General features: G+C 52.0%; 2 protein-coding genes and 1 pseudogene across 2 annotated transcripts; all 3 read left to right on the plus strand.

The window, feature by feature from the left end:
• Positions 1–2,036: 2,036 nt before the first annotated feature.
• Positions 2,037–2,345, plus strand: LOC129200787 (feather keratin Cos2-3-like). Its single transcript, XM_054812049.1, has one exon. The coding sequence runs from the start codon at positions 2,037–2,039 to the stop codon at positions 2,343–2,345; it is 309 nt and encodes a 102-aa protein (XP_054668024.1).
• A 3,431-nt stretch (positions 2,346–5,776) lies between these two features.
• LOC129200792 (feather keratin Cos2-3-like) lies at positions 5,777–6,085 on the plus strand. Its single transcript, XM_054812051.1, has one exon. The coding sequence runs from the start codon at positions 5,777–5,779 to the stop codon at positions 6,083–6,085; it is 309 nt and encodes a 102-aa protein (XP_054668026.1).
• A 4,170-nt stretch (positions 6,086–10,255) lies between these two features.
• LOC129200788 (feather keratin Cos1-1/Cos1-3/Cos2-1-like) lies at positions 10,256–11,017 on the plus strand (annotated as a pseudogene).
• The last annotated feature ends 5,782 nt before the right edge of the window (positions 11,018–16,799 follow it).

The following is a 16,799-nucleotide window of genomic DNA, read 5'->3' on the forward strand; positions in this document are numbered from 1 at the left end:
ACCGACCGGTTCGGCTCTGAAAAGCTTTTCCTTAAAAGCAAGCATCCTTGCAAAATGATTTGGCATTTGCCCAATGAAGTCTTTCATCTGGAGAAGCTGCAGCCACATGCTCTGACTGCTCTAATGTGATTCCTGACAGGTCCAGTTGGCTGTTGTCAGTCTTTCCAGGCTGCCCCCAGTCTCCCTTTCCCAGGACACTTACTTTCCTGGAAACACCGCTACCACATTTGTTGTCCCCTGTAACCTCAAAGCTTTTACATGAGTCATGACCCTGGGAAACAGCTCAGCCCCTCGAGGCTGCCTGAAGGCAGCATGGAAAGAGTTGGCCAGGGTTCGAGGTCCAGTGAGACCTGAGTGCTGTGTCCCCGTCTGCGTCCCCATAGACAACGAGGGGCTGAGAGTGTGACTGAGGAACTGCTGGGGACCTCCCTGCCAGAGCAGGGATGGGGCAATCTAAGCAGGACAGATGCACAGGCAACATTGTTAAGACAAGTCTTATGTTAAGTCTGGACAGAGACCGTCCACAGAGAGGAGGAGGCCAAAGAGGTTGGCAGCTTCCTCCTGACGACAGATTAAGGTAAAAGAGAGTTGAAAAGCTGAAGTGCCCATCAGATTCCTCCCTGATGCCTTCAGTCTGCCATCCCAAGCTTTCCATTGTTACTGCTGGTTTCCCTTCCTTCCCAGGCAGCAGGTCATCCAAGGACAGCAGAGTGCATCCCCTGCTCCAGGGGCACCATGAAGCAGAGACCTTTTGTTTTGTTTATGTGTCCAGACTCTTCTCAGTAGTGCCCACTGGCAGGATGAGAGGCAATGGGCAAAAAACAACCCAAATAACATTCCATCTGAACACAAAGAAAAAACTTTTTGCTGTGAGGGATGTCAAACACCGGAACAGGTTGTTCAGAGAAGTCATGGAGTCTTCCTCTGTGGAGACAGACAAAACCTGTCTGGACGTAGTTGTAGACAACATGGTCTAACTGAGCTGGAGGGCATTTGGGCCTCTCCCCACAATCGATGAACCCTCAAGGCTGTCAACCCCAAAGAGGTTGGCAACTTCCTCCTGAGGGCAGCTTAAGGTACAAGCGAGTTGAAAAGCTGAAGTGCAGCCTGCCTGCCCGGGAAGACACAGCCACTGACTGTTGGCACGAGCCATGAGGGAAGGAAAGAGGAGCACAGGGCAGATACTCACAGGAGCCCTTGGGGGACAAGCCAAGGATTGCAGGCCTGGGAGCACTGGGGCTCTTCCTGTCAGCAGGATGAAAAAAGAAACCCACCAGAGTGCCCCAGGCAGACATCACCTGCCTCCACTGGACCCCTCTGGCACTTAGTCCATGTCTTCTGCCCACTCTGAGGCATGCTTGTCCCGGAAATCCTGGGGCCTCTCATCCCAGCACTCATGAGGAGTATCCGTGCGGGAATGGGCATGACATAACCAGGAAATGCAAAGGCAGCATAGAGGGACACAGCAACACATCCCTGGGATGTTTCCGTTCATTCGGAGCAGGCAGGAAAATTGTAGCTTATGCAGCACTGCCTTTGGGCCTCAGGCAGTCTAGAGGCCAGTATAAAAGCCAGACCAACTGGTCGCTCTCTCAACCACTTCCATCACCGCCTCCTCCTTGGGAAACAGGTGAGTTGGAACCCCCTTTTCTCCTCCGCCTCCTCCTCTAGGACGGACTCTTGCCTTCCACGACATCCCAGGTGATACCTGCTCCTTGGTCTTCTGTTAGTGTTCTGTGATCATGATCGTGGGAGAGAGCAGAGGCGAGATGGTCTGTCATGGAGATAGGCTGGGGCTGGGCTGGGGTAGCTTCTTGGCTATAGGCTAGGCAGGAGGATCCCTGGGCCTGGCTGCTGTCTGAAGAACCCTGCTGGGCTCAGGCAAAGAAGCCCTTGTTCCCCCCTGCACAGCCTCTACCTCCCCACCCAGCAGGTGCCTTGGCTTCCTGTTGGTGGGGTTGCAGGCTCTTCCTCAGTTACCCCTGTGCTCTGCTTCCCCCTGTCCTCTCTCCCAGGTTCACCTCCACCTTTGAGACATGTCCTGCTACAACCAGTGCCAGCCCTGCCAGCCCTGCGGCCCGACCCCGCTGGCCAACAGCTGCAATGAGCCCTGCGTCAGGCAGTGCCAGAACTCCATAGTCGTCATTGAGCCCTCCCCCGTGGTGGTGACCCTGCCCGGCCCCATCCTCAGCTCCTTCCCACAGAACACCGTTGTGGGCTCCTCCACCTCCGCTGCTGTTGGCAGCATCCTCAGCCGTGACGGAGTGCCCATCAACTCTGGGTGCTGTGACCTCTCCTGCATCACCAGCCGTTACTGTGGCAGCAGAAGGTGCCCCCCTTGCTAAAGCCACTGGTGACAGCTTGGACAAGCACCCCCAGGAATCCAGACCTAGATTGTCAACTGAGAGCAGAGCTCCTGGCCATCGATTTCAGAGAGGCTGAGCATCCAGTGCTGCCCTTCAAAGGAGGGCAGCTGGGGCTCTCTGAAAACATGGCCGAAGTCTAACTCCATGGCCTTCCACCCTCTTCCATCTCTGTCTTGTCTTCTGTTCTTCTGGGCCGCAAAACCCCCGGAGCCAACCTGAGGCATCTGCTGACCCCTCTCAGGACAGGCAGATGGATGCCTTGAGGGATCTCCACCGTGGGCAATGGGCACAGACTTTCTGCAGCTGCTGGTGCTCTCCCTGCACTGGCAGCCTCCTCTAGAACTGACCTTGTTTCCCACGTCAGAGTCATTAAAGTTTTCCGCATCACATCCTCTGCCTCCACGTAATCCTTTTCTGGTGTCCTTGTCTCGTGTTTCCAAGGAAGAAAGGCATTGCCTTGGGTGGTGGGGGGGAAGGTGCGGGCACAAGCAGACCTTTCATCATTGCCAGGGGAAGGGGAGGGTGGGACAGAGGATAATGGGTCCCTTCCAGTCACTGTTCCTTGGAGCTAAGGAAGACATACTCAGCTGCTCCTAAGCCTGTAGCAATCAGTCCCTGCATTCTGGCATCAGGCGTTTGACACGGTCCCCCACAACATCCCTCTGTCTCAATTGCAGAGAGATGAGTTTGATGGGTGGACTGTTCAATGGATGAGGAACTGGTTGTATGATCACCTCCAGAGGGTAGTGGTCAACGGCTCAATGCCCAGATGGAGATCAGTGACAATTGGTGCCTCTCCGGAGTCCATACAGGGACCAGTACTGTTTAACTCAGCAGGTTATTTCATGTGTTCTGCCTGCACTTCTCAGTGACTGCTTCGAGTCCACAGCAGCAATATTGAGTATCATAGAATCATAGAAAGGCTTGTGTTGGAAGGGACCTTAAAGATCAACTGGTTCCAACCCCCCTGCCATGGGCAGGGACACCCTCCACTAGACCAGCTTGCCCAAAGCCCCATCCAACCTGCCCTTGCACACTGCCAGGGATCCAGGGGCAGCCACAGCTTCTCTGGGCAACCTGTGCCAGGGCCTCACCACCCTCACAGGGAAGAATTTCTTCCTAACATCTAATCTAAATCTACTCTCCTTCAGTTTAAAGCCCTTACCCCTTGTCCTATCACTACATGCCCTCGTAAAATATATTAGAAGATAAGGAAGAAGTGTTTGGACTAATGACTATAAATGACTATAAAACCTAGAGGCAGGGATAGATGGTGGGACAGCATGGCCCACACAGTGACGGATCCTGGGCTTCCAGGCGTCATGAGCAGGGTGTCTGCAGTCCTTCTACCATATTCTGTATCTTTAAGAGAAAGTGTGGTCTGAACAGTAATGGAGTCTGACAACACATAATCCAAATTCTATTGAGGCAATAAAACAGATAATCAACAACATGCCTCTATGGTGACCCGATCACTGGTAGTAAACACATAAGCAATGCCATGGCTCTGGTGGACTGTCAGGGATACTGAATGTCCAAGTCACCTGACAGCAACAGTAAATCTCACAAATATTTCTTGAATGCGGGCAAGAGTTCCACAGTCCCTTGGCTCCACCAAGGGTAGCGTGACTTGAGAGAATACCTTACATGGATAATGTGGGCCACATCCTGCTTATGCTGCCAATGCTGGTGAAGCACAGGGTGTCAGTAGGCACTATGTTAGAAAGATATAGGATAGGATGGGATGGGATAGGATGGGATAGGACAGGATAGTTTTCTGTCAGGGACCTACGATGATCATCTAGTCCAACTGCCTGACCACTTTAGGGCTGACCAAAAGTTAAATCATGGTATTAAAGACATTGTCCAAATTGGGAACTGCAGCGCACAGACCTTCTGTGCATGACCTATCAAGCTAGAAACTCATTTTTACACTGCCTGACTGTGTATCCAGCTATCCCTCACTTTATCAGCTCACTCATTCCGCCCATTGTCCACCTCACTTTCTATAATCTAGAAAACGCTGATCCATGTCTCTGTACAATCTTATATTGCAGGCTGATGTCAATCCTGATACATAAGTCTGCCAGATCATACTGCTTTCAACAGCATCTCACAAGGGTCTGAGTTTTTTCCATATCAACTAATGACCTGTAGTTTCTCATTCAGAGGAAGACATAAACTTTCCTGCTTCTCATTCTGCTTGTGCTTCTTACCAAATATTTTTATAATATGCCACATTATCTGCCAATGCCTGGTACTTCAGCATATCATCTTTTTAGCACCGAACTAGCTTTCTTTGTACGGCTTAGAGGACTTCATCAATTCCTATATATGTATACCTCTTTTTCACAGAATGCTAGAATCATAGGATGGTTTGGGTTGGAAGGCACCTTTAAATACCACCTTGTCCAAACACTCTGCCACGAGCAGGGACATCTTTCATTACATCAGCTGCTCAAAGCTCCATCCAACCTGATTTTGTTTTAGTCAATATTTCTAGAAGAGAAGGTCTATATGGTCACTACTTTCTTCCTCTAAACATCTATGTAAGAACAATACATCAAAAGGAACTTGCAGACATTAAAAAAAGTGTGGAGTCTGAGGGCTCCTTTTATGCCCAATCGTTCTTACATGGAAAATATGTCGGCTCTCAGCAGAACAAGTCAGGTTTGCAGGGCTCGGAGAAGATGGGGCTCTTCCTGTTCAGCCGGAAGAGCACTGAGGCATGCTTGTCCCGGAGATCCTGGGGCCTCTCATCCCAGCACTCATGAGGAGCATCCGTGCGGGAATGGGCATGACATAACCAGGAAATGCAAAGGCAGCATAGAGGGACACAGCAACACATCCCTGGGATGTTTCCGTTCATTCGGAGCAGGCAGGAAAATTGTAGCTTATGCAGCACTGCCTTTGGGCCTCAGGCAGTCTAGAGGCCAGTATAAAAGCCAGACCAACTGGTCGCTCTCTCAACCACTTCCATCACCGCCTCCTCCTTGGGAAACAGGTGAGTTGGAACCCCCTTTTCTCCTCCGCCTCCTCCTCTAGGACGGACTCTTGCCTTCCACGACATCCCAGGTGATACCTGCTCCTTGGTCTTCTGTTAGTGTTCTGTGATCATGATCGTGGGAGAGAGCAGAGACGAGATGGTCTGTCATGGAGATAGGCTGGGGCTGGGCTGGGGTAGCTTCTTGGCTATAGGCTAGGCAGGAGGATCCCTGGGCCTGGCTGCTGTCTGAAGAACCCCGCTGGGCTCAGGCAAATAAGCCCTTGTTCCCCCCTGCACAGCCTCTACCTCCCCACCCAGCAGGTGCCTTGGCTTCCTGTTGGTGGGGTCGCAGGCTCTTCCTCAGTTACCCCTGTGCTCTGCTTCCCCCTGTCCTCTCTCCCAGGTTCACCTCCACCTTTGAGACATGTCCTGCTACAACCAGTGCCAGCCCTGCCAGCCCTGCGGCCCGACCCCGCTGGCCAACAGCTGCAACGAGCCCTGCGTCAGGCAGTGCCAGAACTCCACCGTTGTCATCCAGCCCTCCCCCGTGGTGGTGATTCTTCCTGGCCCCATCCTCAGCTCCTTCCCACAGAGCACTGCCGTGGGCTCCTCCACCTCCGCTGCTGTTGGCAGCATCCTCAGCCGTGACGGAGTGCCCATCAACTCTGGGTGCTGTGACCTCTCCTGCATCACCAGCCGCTACTGTGGCAGCAGAAGGTGCCCCCCTTGCTAAAGCGCCTGGTGACAGCCCAGACAAGGAGCCCTGTGAACGCAGAAGATGATGCCAGACTGAAGGATGGAAATCGTGGCCATTGCTTGGAGAGGGGCTGGGCATGTCCCGCTCCTCCGGCAAAGGGTGTCAGCCCTTTGGAAGGGGCCAGCCTGGGCTCTCTGAAAACATGGCCGATGCCTCCCGTTCCCTTCCTCCACTCTCTCCTTTCCCTCCTTTTCCTTTGTCATTTTCTGCTCCCCTGGGCCATGAGGCCAGCCAAAGGCAGCTTGGGGGCACCTGCCTGCCCCTCTCCCTCTGTGGGGCACTGACTCTTGGCTGCCCGTGGTGATCCTTCCACTGCGGGCTCCTCTTGGAGACATCTTGTTTCCCTCTTTGGACTCATTAAACCCTGCTGCATCCCAGCCTCGGGCTCTGTGTGGTCCTTTGCTCTCTGGATGCTCTCTAAAGCTGTCCAGGGAGACAGGAGATCTGCTGGGAGGGAACAAACGGGTGAGCTGGTGGAGCTCTTCTCATTCCTAGAGGACTGGGAGGGCAGGACACACTCTCTGTGGGCCTGCTTCACTCCCTGTCCCTTGCAGCTCAGAACAACAGTTTCCTCTGCACATTTTTCCCTGCTCCAGTGTGAGCACTTCCCATAGGTTGCAGTCTGTCAAAACCAGCTCCAGCTTGGGTCCTGTCCACAGGCTGCAGTCCTTCCAGATAAGACTGCTCCAGCGTGGGTCCTCCAGGGGCCACAGTTCTGCCAGCAGCCTGCTTCTGCACGGGCCCTGCACAGGCCACACTTCCTGCAGGGGATATCCTAGAATCCTGGAGTGGTTTGGGCTGGAAGGGACCTCAAAGCCCATCTAGTTCCAAACCCCCTGCCATGGGCAGGGACACCCTCCACTAGACCACGTTGCTCAAAGCCCCATCCAGCCTGGCCTTGAGCACTTCCAGGGATGGGCCATCCACAAGTTCTCTGGGCCTGTCCCAAGGATGTCACGTGGCACAAAGTCAAATGCTTTGCACAAGTCCAGGTGTACAGCACCAGTTGCTCTTCCCTTATCCACTAACGCTGTAACCCCATCGTAGAAGGCCACCAAATTTGTCAGGCACGATTTGCCCTTAGTGAAGCCATGTTGGCTGTCACCAATCGCCTCCTTAATTTCCATGTGCCTTAGCAGAGTTTCCAGGAGGATCTCCTCCATGACCTTGCCAGGCACCGGTAAGACTGACCGGCCTGTAGTTCCCCGGCTCTTCCTTTCTTCCCCTTTTTAAAAATGGGGATTGTGTTTCCCCTTTTCCAGTCAGTGGGAACTTCACCACACTGGCACAGCTTCTCAAATATGATGTAGAGTTGCTTAGCCACTTCATCCATGAATTCCCTCAGGATGTGTGGAGGCATCTCATCAGGTCTCATGGACTTGTGCGTCTTCAGGTTCCTTAGATGGTCTCGAACGTGATCTCCTCTGACAGTGGCTGGTTCTTCATTCTCCCAGTCCCTGCCTTTGCTTTCTGACTCTTGGGTGGTGTGGCTAGAGCACTTGCCAGTGAAGACTGAGGCAAAAAGTTGTTGAGTACCTCAGTCTTCTCCTTGTCCCAGGTAACCAGGTCTCCCATTTCATACGGGAGGGGTTCCACATTTTCCCTAGTCTTCCTTTTATCACTGACGTACCTATGTAAGATTTTCTTGTTGTCCTTGACATCCCTGGCCAGTTTTAATTCTGTCAGGGCTTTAGCCTTTCCTAACCTGATCCCTGTGTGCTTGGACAATTTCTCTCTATTCCTCCCAGCCTACCTGCCCTTGCTTCCACCCTCTGTAAGCATCCTCATTGTGTTTGAGTTTGTCCGGGAGCTCCTTGCTGATCCCTGCAGGCCTCCTGCTGTTTTTACCTGCCTTCCTCTTTGTTGGGATGCATCGTTCCTGAGCTTGGAGGACGTGATCCCTGAATCCTTGTGTCTAAATTGGAGAGACATGCATTCCATGGATGGACCACTCGGTCTACAAGGAATTGGCTGAATGGTCGCACTCAAAGAGTTGTGGTCAACGGCTCCTCCTCCAGAGGAGGCCATGAAGCTGATCAGAGGGCTGGAGCACCTCTCCTGTGAGGACAGGCTGAGAGAGTTGGGGTGATTCAGCCTGGAGAAAAGAAGGCTCCAGGGAGATCTGACTGCGCCTTTCCAGTATCTGAAGGGGGCCTACGGGAAAGATGGTGCGGGTACTGTTTATCAAGAAGTGTAGTGACAGGATAAGGGGTAGAGGGTTTAAGCTGAAGGAGGTTCGATTTAGATTAGATGTTAGAAAGAAATTCTTTACTGTGAGGGTGTTGAGGTACTGGAACAGGTTGCCCAGGGAGGTTGTGGAGGCCCCATCCCTGGAAGTGCTTAAGGCCAGGTTGCACGAGGCTTTGGGCAATGTAGTCTAGTGAAGGGTGTCCCTGCCCATAGCAGCAGGGGGGTTGGAACTAGGTGATCTTTGAGGTCCCTTCCAACCCAAACCATTCTATGATTCTATGATTCTATGCGTAGTGGCAAGCTTTCTTGGGCCTCTCTTCCCTCCAGGGCTACTCTCCCAAGCAGGTCCCTGAAGAGGCCAAAGTCTACTCTCCTGAAGTTCAAGGTAGCGAGCTTGCTGTGCGCCCTCCTGGCTGCCCTAAGGATCTGGAAATCCACCATTTCATGGTCACTGCAGCCAAGACTGCCCTTGAGCTTTCTTGGTGAGAACAAGCTCCCGCATGGCACCTCTCCTCGTAGCCTCCTCTGTCACTTGGAGAAGAAAGTTATCCAGGAACCTCCTGGATGACTTACACCCTGCTGTGTTGTCCTTCCAAGAGATAGTGGGGTGGTTGAGGTTCTGCATGAGGACCAGGGCTTGTGAACACCAGGCTTCTCCTTTCGGTCTATAGAGGGCCTCATCTGCCCGGTCTTCCTGGTCGCGTGGCCTCTAGCAGACCCTCACCATAATGCCACCGGTCCCTGCCCTCCCTTTAATCCTGACCCATAAGCTCTTGGTCGGTGCAGCTGGTCCAGCATGGGCTCCTCCCTGGGCTCCTCACTCTCCTTCACCCCATCCCCACCTCTTTTTCACAGACTTCCCTCCTTCATTCTCGGCTCGTCTATTTCCTCCATCCCAAGCAGCGCAGTGGGATGCGGAATGGGGGGTTGTGGTCAGTGCATAACAGCTCCTTTCTGCACAAAGTGGGACTTTCCCTGTGTCGCTCATGAAGAAGCAGCAGTGTTTCAGTGGCTTGTCCTAAATCGCATGTCCCTGCCTTCACAGACACAGTTGCTAGGCCCTCAGACTCAGGATTTTATGGGGGATATGGAATTCCTGGTGCTTGACCACCAAAGGTGTTTGAATCAAAGCTCTTGGCTTTCTTGGCCTTTCTCCCTGTACATAAAGCAAGAAGTGGAGGGCACAGGAGGCAGAGACTGCATTTCAGCTGGCAAGGGCAACCCGCTACTCTGCGGTGCTCATGGACACACCAGGGGAGCAGGAGAGAGTCCCCGTGCTATGACCTGCGCATGCCCTCGTGATGAGGGTCACACAAGTACAGACCGACACACGTGTGCTCGTGCACGCCTGCATGGAGCCATGCCAAAATCTGTACGCTCACATAAAGCCAGGAAAACATCAGCAGCTGTGGCCTCTGCTGAGGAGATGCTGGGGAGCCTGCTGGCAGGACACGACTCAAGTACCCCGGGGAAGGACCGGGCCCCAGACATGCTCACGGTGTTGCCTGAGGACCTGCAGAGTCTGCACAGAGAGGGGATGAGGCCAAGGAGCCCAGCAAACGCGTCCTGACAGCACTGTTAGTGTTGCAATAGGGTCAAACCCTCCCAGCAGAAGCCCACCGGTGTGCAACAATGAGCGACCGTCAGAGAGATGTGCCATGTCCTCTCAAATGGCAGTCCTTGGGCATCCGGTGCCCACATCCTAACCACAAACAAGCCCACAGGAATGACCCAGGTGCACATCAGTTGCCTGCACAGGACGCCATCAGCACTGGAGCTGAGTCTTCTGCCTGCGCTGATGTGTTTCTGCCCTGGAAATCCTGGGGCCTCTCGTCCCGGCACTTACAGAAGCCTTCACGTGGGGAAGCACGTGGCACAAGCCAGGAAATGAAAAGGCAGCAGTGCAGGAAACCAGGACACAGCCCATGCCATTAGCTGGGATGCTTTGCATTAGGCATGAGCTTGTCAGAACATTATTACTTCCACAAGGGGCTGCCTGAGGCAGCGTGGGACTTCTATAAAAGGCAGCCCAAGTCTCTGCTCTCTCATCCACTTCTCTCGCCTCCTTCTCCTTGGGAATCAGGTGAGTGGGAAGCCTCTTCTCCTCCTCCTTTGAGATCAGGTCTTTCCTCGATGCATGTCTCCGCTGATATGGACTGCCCTAGCCCAGGGCTGGGAGCTGCTTCTCATGGGAGAGGCAAGGGCAGAGAAGGTCTTCCACAGAGAGGGGCTGGGACTTAGGTGAGGCAGCTCCTGGGCTGTGAGCTGGGCAGCGTCTGCTGGGCCAGGAGGTGCCCTGCCTCCCATGTGGTTGGGTGCAGTGCTGCTCCTCAGGTGCCCCTGTTTTCTACCTCTCCCTACCCTCTCTCCCAGGTGAACCTCTGGCCCAGAGACATGTCCTGCTCCGACAAGTGCCAGCCCTGCCAGCCTTGCCTGCCCTGCCAGCCCTGTGGCCCGACCCCGCTGGCCAACAGCTGCAATGAGCCCTGCGTCAGGCAGTGCCAGAACTCCATAGTCGTCATTGAGCCCTCCCCCGTGGTGGTGACCCTGCCCGGCCCCATCCTCAGCTCCTTCCCACAGAACACCGTTGTGGGCTCCTCCACCTCCGCTGCTGTTGGCAGCATCCTCAGCCGTGACGGAGTGCCCATCAACTCTGGGTGCTGTGACCTCTCCTGCATCACCAGCCGCTACTGCGGCAACAGGTGTCAACCCTGCTAAATCTGCTGGCAGCTTCCCCTGGCAAGAACCTCCAAAGACCTCAGAACATGCTGCTGGAGAGGAGGCAGAGATTCAGGGCATTCTATGTAGAGCTTTGGGCCATTGTTTCCTTCTTCCACTCTCCTCTCTCTCTTTCCTTTCCTGTTGCTGTCTCTCAACACCAGCCTGGCGGGGACCTGTTGGCGTCTCTCCCTCTGCAGGGCAGGCCGACAGACAACACCCTGCAAGAGCTCTTCTGCTTCTTAGTGGCTGACCCTGGTGCTCCCTGTGAGCCACCTCCTTCTCTTCTTTAGACTCATTAAAGCTGTGCTGCATTCAAGCCTGGGCCTCCGAATCCTCCTTCCTTCTGTGGCAAGTCTTCCGGTCTGCTCAGGGGAAAAGGTGGGAGAAGGGGAGAAGAAAAACTGTGCCATACATCCCTGCACAGAGATGGTCGTGTCTCCAGTGAGGAAGCTGGCTAGCAGCCTGGGCGGGATGGTGGACCTGTAGCAGGTCTCCAGGCCAGACAGATTCATCAGGAAGAAGTGCATGGGTGTGTGGAGATGCGGGTCTCTGACCACCAGCACAATGATGAGGATCTTCCCAACCATGGTCACTGTGTATGTGGCCAGACAGAGGAGAAAGAGAGGTGTCTGGAGCTCACGGGCATCCCCCAGTCCCAGCAAGAGGAACTCCATCAGCAGTGTCTGGCTGACCCATTTTCCTCTCTGCATGCTGTGTTGTAGATCTTTCTTCTTCCCACTCGCCAGGTAGGTGAGCTGCAAGATAGAGCTCTTGTTGATGTCGGATGTTCACACCCCCCTGAGAGTTTTCCTGTTGTCTGTAAGTAAAAAGGGGAAGGGGAATCACACCAACTGCATGACAGCTGTCTCCTGGGCTGGGAAGAGCTGCTCTGTGAGGTAGTCCTCTTGAGAGAGGGCCCCAAAATAAGTGCTGTACCTGGAGAGTAGCGTGCAGTCTAATGTGAGAAAGCTGAAGATGAGAAACTGATCCCTGAGACAAAAGTAAGATAGAGAGAGACATAAAGATGATAAAGATGATAAAGGTAAAGGTAAAGAAAAAGTGGAATTTCACTGCGAGAGATGAACTGACATGTGCAAGCACCCTGAACCCACACACCTCAGCTCAGCTGAGGTATGGCAGTGCCCCCAGGCTGGCTTCTGCACAGCAGCAGCACGGCTCCAACTGAGCAGTAACAGCCTCACTGCCCGAGAGCTCAGCAATGGCAAGGACACAGAGGCAATATCTGGAGGAAGGAGTGAGCTCTGGAATTCACCTAGGAAAGGACAAGACAGAGGCACAGGTCTTGTATAACTGACACCACGCAAACTCCCATGAGCTAAGTAACAACACTAAATTTGCCTGTGCAAATACAGTGTCTACCTGTAACCCTCGGCATGAAGAAAGCATGATTAAGAGAGGTGATTGTGACAAGAGCATGGGACTCTTAATCCCAGGGTCGTGGGTTCGAGCCCCACGTTGGGCGCCAAAAACGGACTGACATGGTTTAGCCCCAGCCGGTAGCTGGGTGCCACGCACCACTCACTCACCCCTCCCCCGGCGGGCTGGGGAGGAGAATGGAAAAACAACGGCAAAGCCTCAAGGGTTGGGATAAGGGCAGTTTACTGGGACAGCAAGGGAGAGGGAAACAATCAACAACAGTACTGATAACAGATATTCACAATGGGCGATAACAAAGAACAATTTACCGATCCAACGACTGACCAACCAGACACTCAGCCTGTCCCGGAGCCACACCGAACCCGCCCCTGCCCCACTAGCCCCCTTTTATGGTGAGCATGATGTCACATGGTATGGAATAGCCCCCAGCCAGCTTGGCTCACCTGTCCTGGCTTTTTGTGAAATTAACTCTATCCTTGCCAGAACCAGGACACTTTCTTTCTTTCTTTCTTTCTTTCTTTCTTTCTTTTCTTTCTTTCTTTCTTTCTTTCTTTCTTTCTTTCTTTCTTTCTTTCTTTCTTTCTTTCTTTCTTTCTTTCTTTCTTTCTTTCTTTCTTTCTTTCTTTCTTTCTTTCTTTCTTTCTCTTTCTTTCTTTCTCTCTTTCTCTCTTTTTTTTCTCTCTTTCTCTCTTTCTCTCTCTCTTTTCTCACTCTCTCTCTCTCTTTCTCTCTCTCTTTCTCTCTCTCTTTCTCTCTCTCTCTCTCTCTTTCTCGCTCTCTTTCTCGCTCTCTTTCTCGCTCTCTCTCTCTTTCTCTTTCTTTCTGTCAGTTCTGCACTGACAGTTTGATATCAAGGAACATGTTGGAGCTGTACCAGACAAGTGAGATAGACAGAGCTGTATCATGCAAGTGAGATAGAGCGCTGTGTCAGTGCAGGAGAGGGCTAGGCAGGAATCTTTATCACAGAGGAAATGATTGATGACTTTTGGACCACAGAATGACATCATGTCTAGATGTCAGGAAGGCCAACAGAAAGAAAGCCTGCTTGCCGGGAGCTGAAGGCCAACTGAGCAGAAAAGACACGCTGAGACTGTTAGCATCAGGCATCAGCTACACAAAGGAGAAGATACTCTGTTTAACCTCTCCCTCTCACACCCTGCACCCCCTTCACCACTGTGAGCTGTTCTACTCCTTGTAGTATCTCCTCTCCAGTACTGGAGAATGACCAGTGTGGCAGAAAGTGGAGCCCGTCTGTTCATTAAGTCCTGGTAGATTCCTGTATCTGTGGACTGTTTTCTTCCTCTGTGCACCGTGCTTTGGGCCATTTCTCTTTGGTGGCCCTGGAGAGCAGCTGTGCTGGAAGACAACCAAAGCAGCCATGGTGACCAAAAGGAGTAATTAGCTGGATTTTCTTTCCTGAAGGAGTAAACATGCAAGAGTTTGCAGTGAGGTCTTCTGAGGTGACACACAAAGCTCAGTCTTTGTGCCAAGGCGGGACTGGGTTGGTTCAGAAGGAGAGACAGGAGAATCAGAGTTAGGCAAAGACAATGAAGAACCTGGAGAAAAGAGGTGGTCTATGTCTGTAGGAAACTGGAAGGTGAATGAGTAGGTTCATTTGCAGACAAAAACAGGGTAAGAAAATTGTGGTCTGGGTCCCAGTAGGAGAATGATTCTCGTTCTGTTCATGCCTAGTAAAAACTCAAAGATGCGTGAGGGAGGGTTCAGGGTTTCATGAGAAAAGGGAACTTGAGAGACATAATAGTGACTATGTCACAATACGTGGGCACTACTAGCTAATGCTAGAATGCATTTTTCTGTCCCTTGTACATCTGATTCTGGTTCTGTTCATGGGAAAAGTCTTTCCCTGTGCCTTTATGTTCATAACCTCCCGGTGGCCCGTAAAGCAAATTTAAGCAAACTTGAGGTTTTAAAGGAAGACTTTTGCAAGACCGAGCAGTCACTGAGAAGTGCAGACAGAAGACACGAGCTCAGTCAACATGCTCATGCCTTTTGTGTCTCTTTGGCCGCCTATGGGGCCAGAGCTGGAAAAACATTGTGGCTGTAGGGAGCTCCAGGACCATCTTCCACATGGCCATGGGCAAGTTTCTTGTGTTACCTCCTGCCGTGGATGACTCATCTTCTTCAATGGCTGACCCCTTAAGAGCAGAGAAAATTCCTGGTCACTTGTTCCTCCTGTCCAGATCCCAGGGCAGGAAGGGGGAGACTGGTTACCAGAAGATTTCTGCCCCTAAGGCTTGACTCAGGAGACATAATTTCCTGTGGGGTCAGGAGCTTTTTGCTTTCTTGAGGTACTGTGGGTTCTGTGGTTAGTGACTTGTTTGCCCCTGAGAGGCAGACATGCTCTGTGGTAGGCTTGAGTTGTGCTGGAGTAACTGGATGATCTTTGAAAGTGTCAGTGAGCTCTGCCTATGGAGCAATTGATGGGAGGTGACTTCTTCCACACCGGGTAAGGGATTCAGTCTTCCCATGGAACTATTCTTGGGCCTGAATGTCTGTCCTCTTCTTATTGTAGGACACTGCTTGCCTGACCCTGAATAAGGGAAGGCAACATAGAAGTCTTCACTTTCAAGCTCTGCTTCTCTAAGTGTTGGACCACACACTTCAGGAAAGCAGAGAGGAATGGGAGTGTGGGGGTCTATAAGCAATTGGCCTCACCCTTCCTTGTGAGACTTGACAATTTGACCAAGGCACTATGACTCCCAGCAGTGCTTGCTCTAACCACTGGGACACACCTTTCCTCCAGACATGGACGATCAAGTCCGCCCCTTTGAAGTGGAGCTCAACAGCCACCCGTCCCTACCGAAAACCCAAAAGGTCAAACTGCAGTCCTCCAGTGTTCTCTAGACTGTGGCATTCTAGGCTTTGCCCGGACATGTGATCAAACATCAGAGCTGGATCCACAACGTGCAGTTCCCTCCTCCTCCAGCTCTCAGGAATGTAGACAGTCTGCAATTCTATAGAAAGCAATGTCTTATTCTGCTTTGGCACATCTTTGTCATGCCTAAAGAAAATGACTGCCCAGACAAAAACAGGGAGTCCAAGCAGTGGCAGGGTAAATCCATTGTCTCTGTTGGCATCAGAGGGCCAAAACACCCCCACTGTCATAAACGATGATAACCAGTTTATCCCAAATGAAGGTCTGACTCTGCTTTGCCTGAGCAACAAGTCAAAGTAAAGGTGACCTTACAGAGCTCTGACAAACATTCCCTGTCACAAAATCTCAGGGTCCTATGGCAACTCATTATGGACATGGTAATTTCAGAGTGCATTAATTTCCGAATTGCTTACCTGGCTACGTCCTTGCAAGGTGAATCATCTCATTGGGAAGAGCTAATAACGCAAACCCACGTTGCCTCTTTGCCATAGTTCAAAACCTTTTGTGGCAAACTCAGAGCGTGTGGTTGGAAAGAGGAGGGAAGGCTCCAAGTGCCATCTTGTCAGTTCTCCCAGGAATAGCTGGCTTTGCTCCTATGCTGGTGCAGCTACCCATGCTCCAAGGTGTGGGCCGTGGACTTTGTGCTAGCTAGGGAGAGAGGGCTGACCCTGGTTATCATCTGGCTGGGACAGCATTGGAGTTGAAGGTGCCAGGTCAGCTCCAGACATTCAGCCAGACCACATCTGTCTGCATGTAAGGAAAAAATATAAGACCTGTAGAACTGCTCCTCTTGACAAAGACTCAAGAATTCCTCATGTTTGCAAAACATAAACGCACAAATGAATACATGAAACCTCGCAGCTCCCTGGTGACTGTAAACATGTGGGTCTGGAACAAGCCAGAGCCTCTGTGCAGGAACCCATGCTGCAGCAGTGGGTTGTGAGTGTGGGACAAGCCTGACTTCCCACAAGCTGCAAATGCTGAGGTGAAGAAATAGAAATGAAGTTGAGCTGATGAAGTTACTTCCAGCATTAATTACTGACGAATATACTCTCTTCAACAGGCAAAAAATGGTGAATTAGCAGGTGGAAATTTTTTATCAGCATTATCAGCACGTCACTTCACATCTGTGGTTACCCGTCCTCTCAACAGTTTTTCCTTTCTCCCCCCTTCAGCTTTGTCTGTGAGGGGCTGCAAGGTGTGCTGGGTCAGAGCACGGGTTTAATTCCTGCTGCAGAGATCTTCAAGCAGGACTTTGAGTGGATGCGTGTCAGCATGCTCAGCAGTCTCCTGCAAGCAGTTCAGGGCCTTCCCTTCCTCAGGTAGATTACATCCTCTAATGGCTTCTGTTGGTGAAAACAATAATTTGGTAAGCCTCTGGCCACCCTTGGGACATGTAGGCAACACCCCCATCCTCTCTTCCTGCGATGCAACTCTTTCCCTTCCCTCTTCCCACAGTACAGGAAAATGTGCCATCCTTAACCA

Source organism: Grus americana, unplaced genomic scaffold (assembly GCF_028858705.1).
Source record: "Grus americana isolate bGruAme1 unplaced genomic scaffold, bGruAme1.mat scaffold_495, whole genome shotgun sequence".
NCBI classification, from domain to species: Eukaryota; Metazoa; Chordata; class Aves; order Gruiformes; family Gruidae; genus Grus; species Grus americana.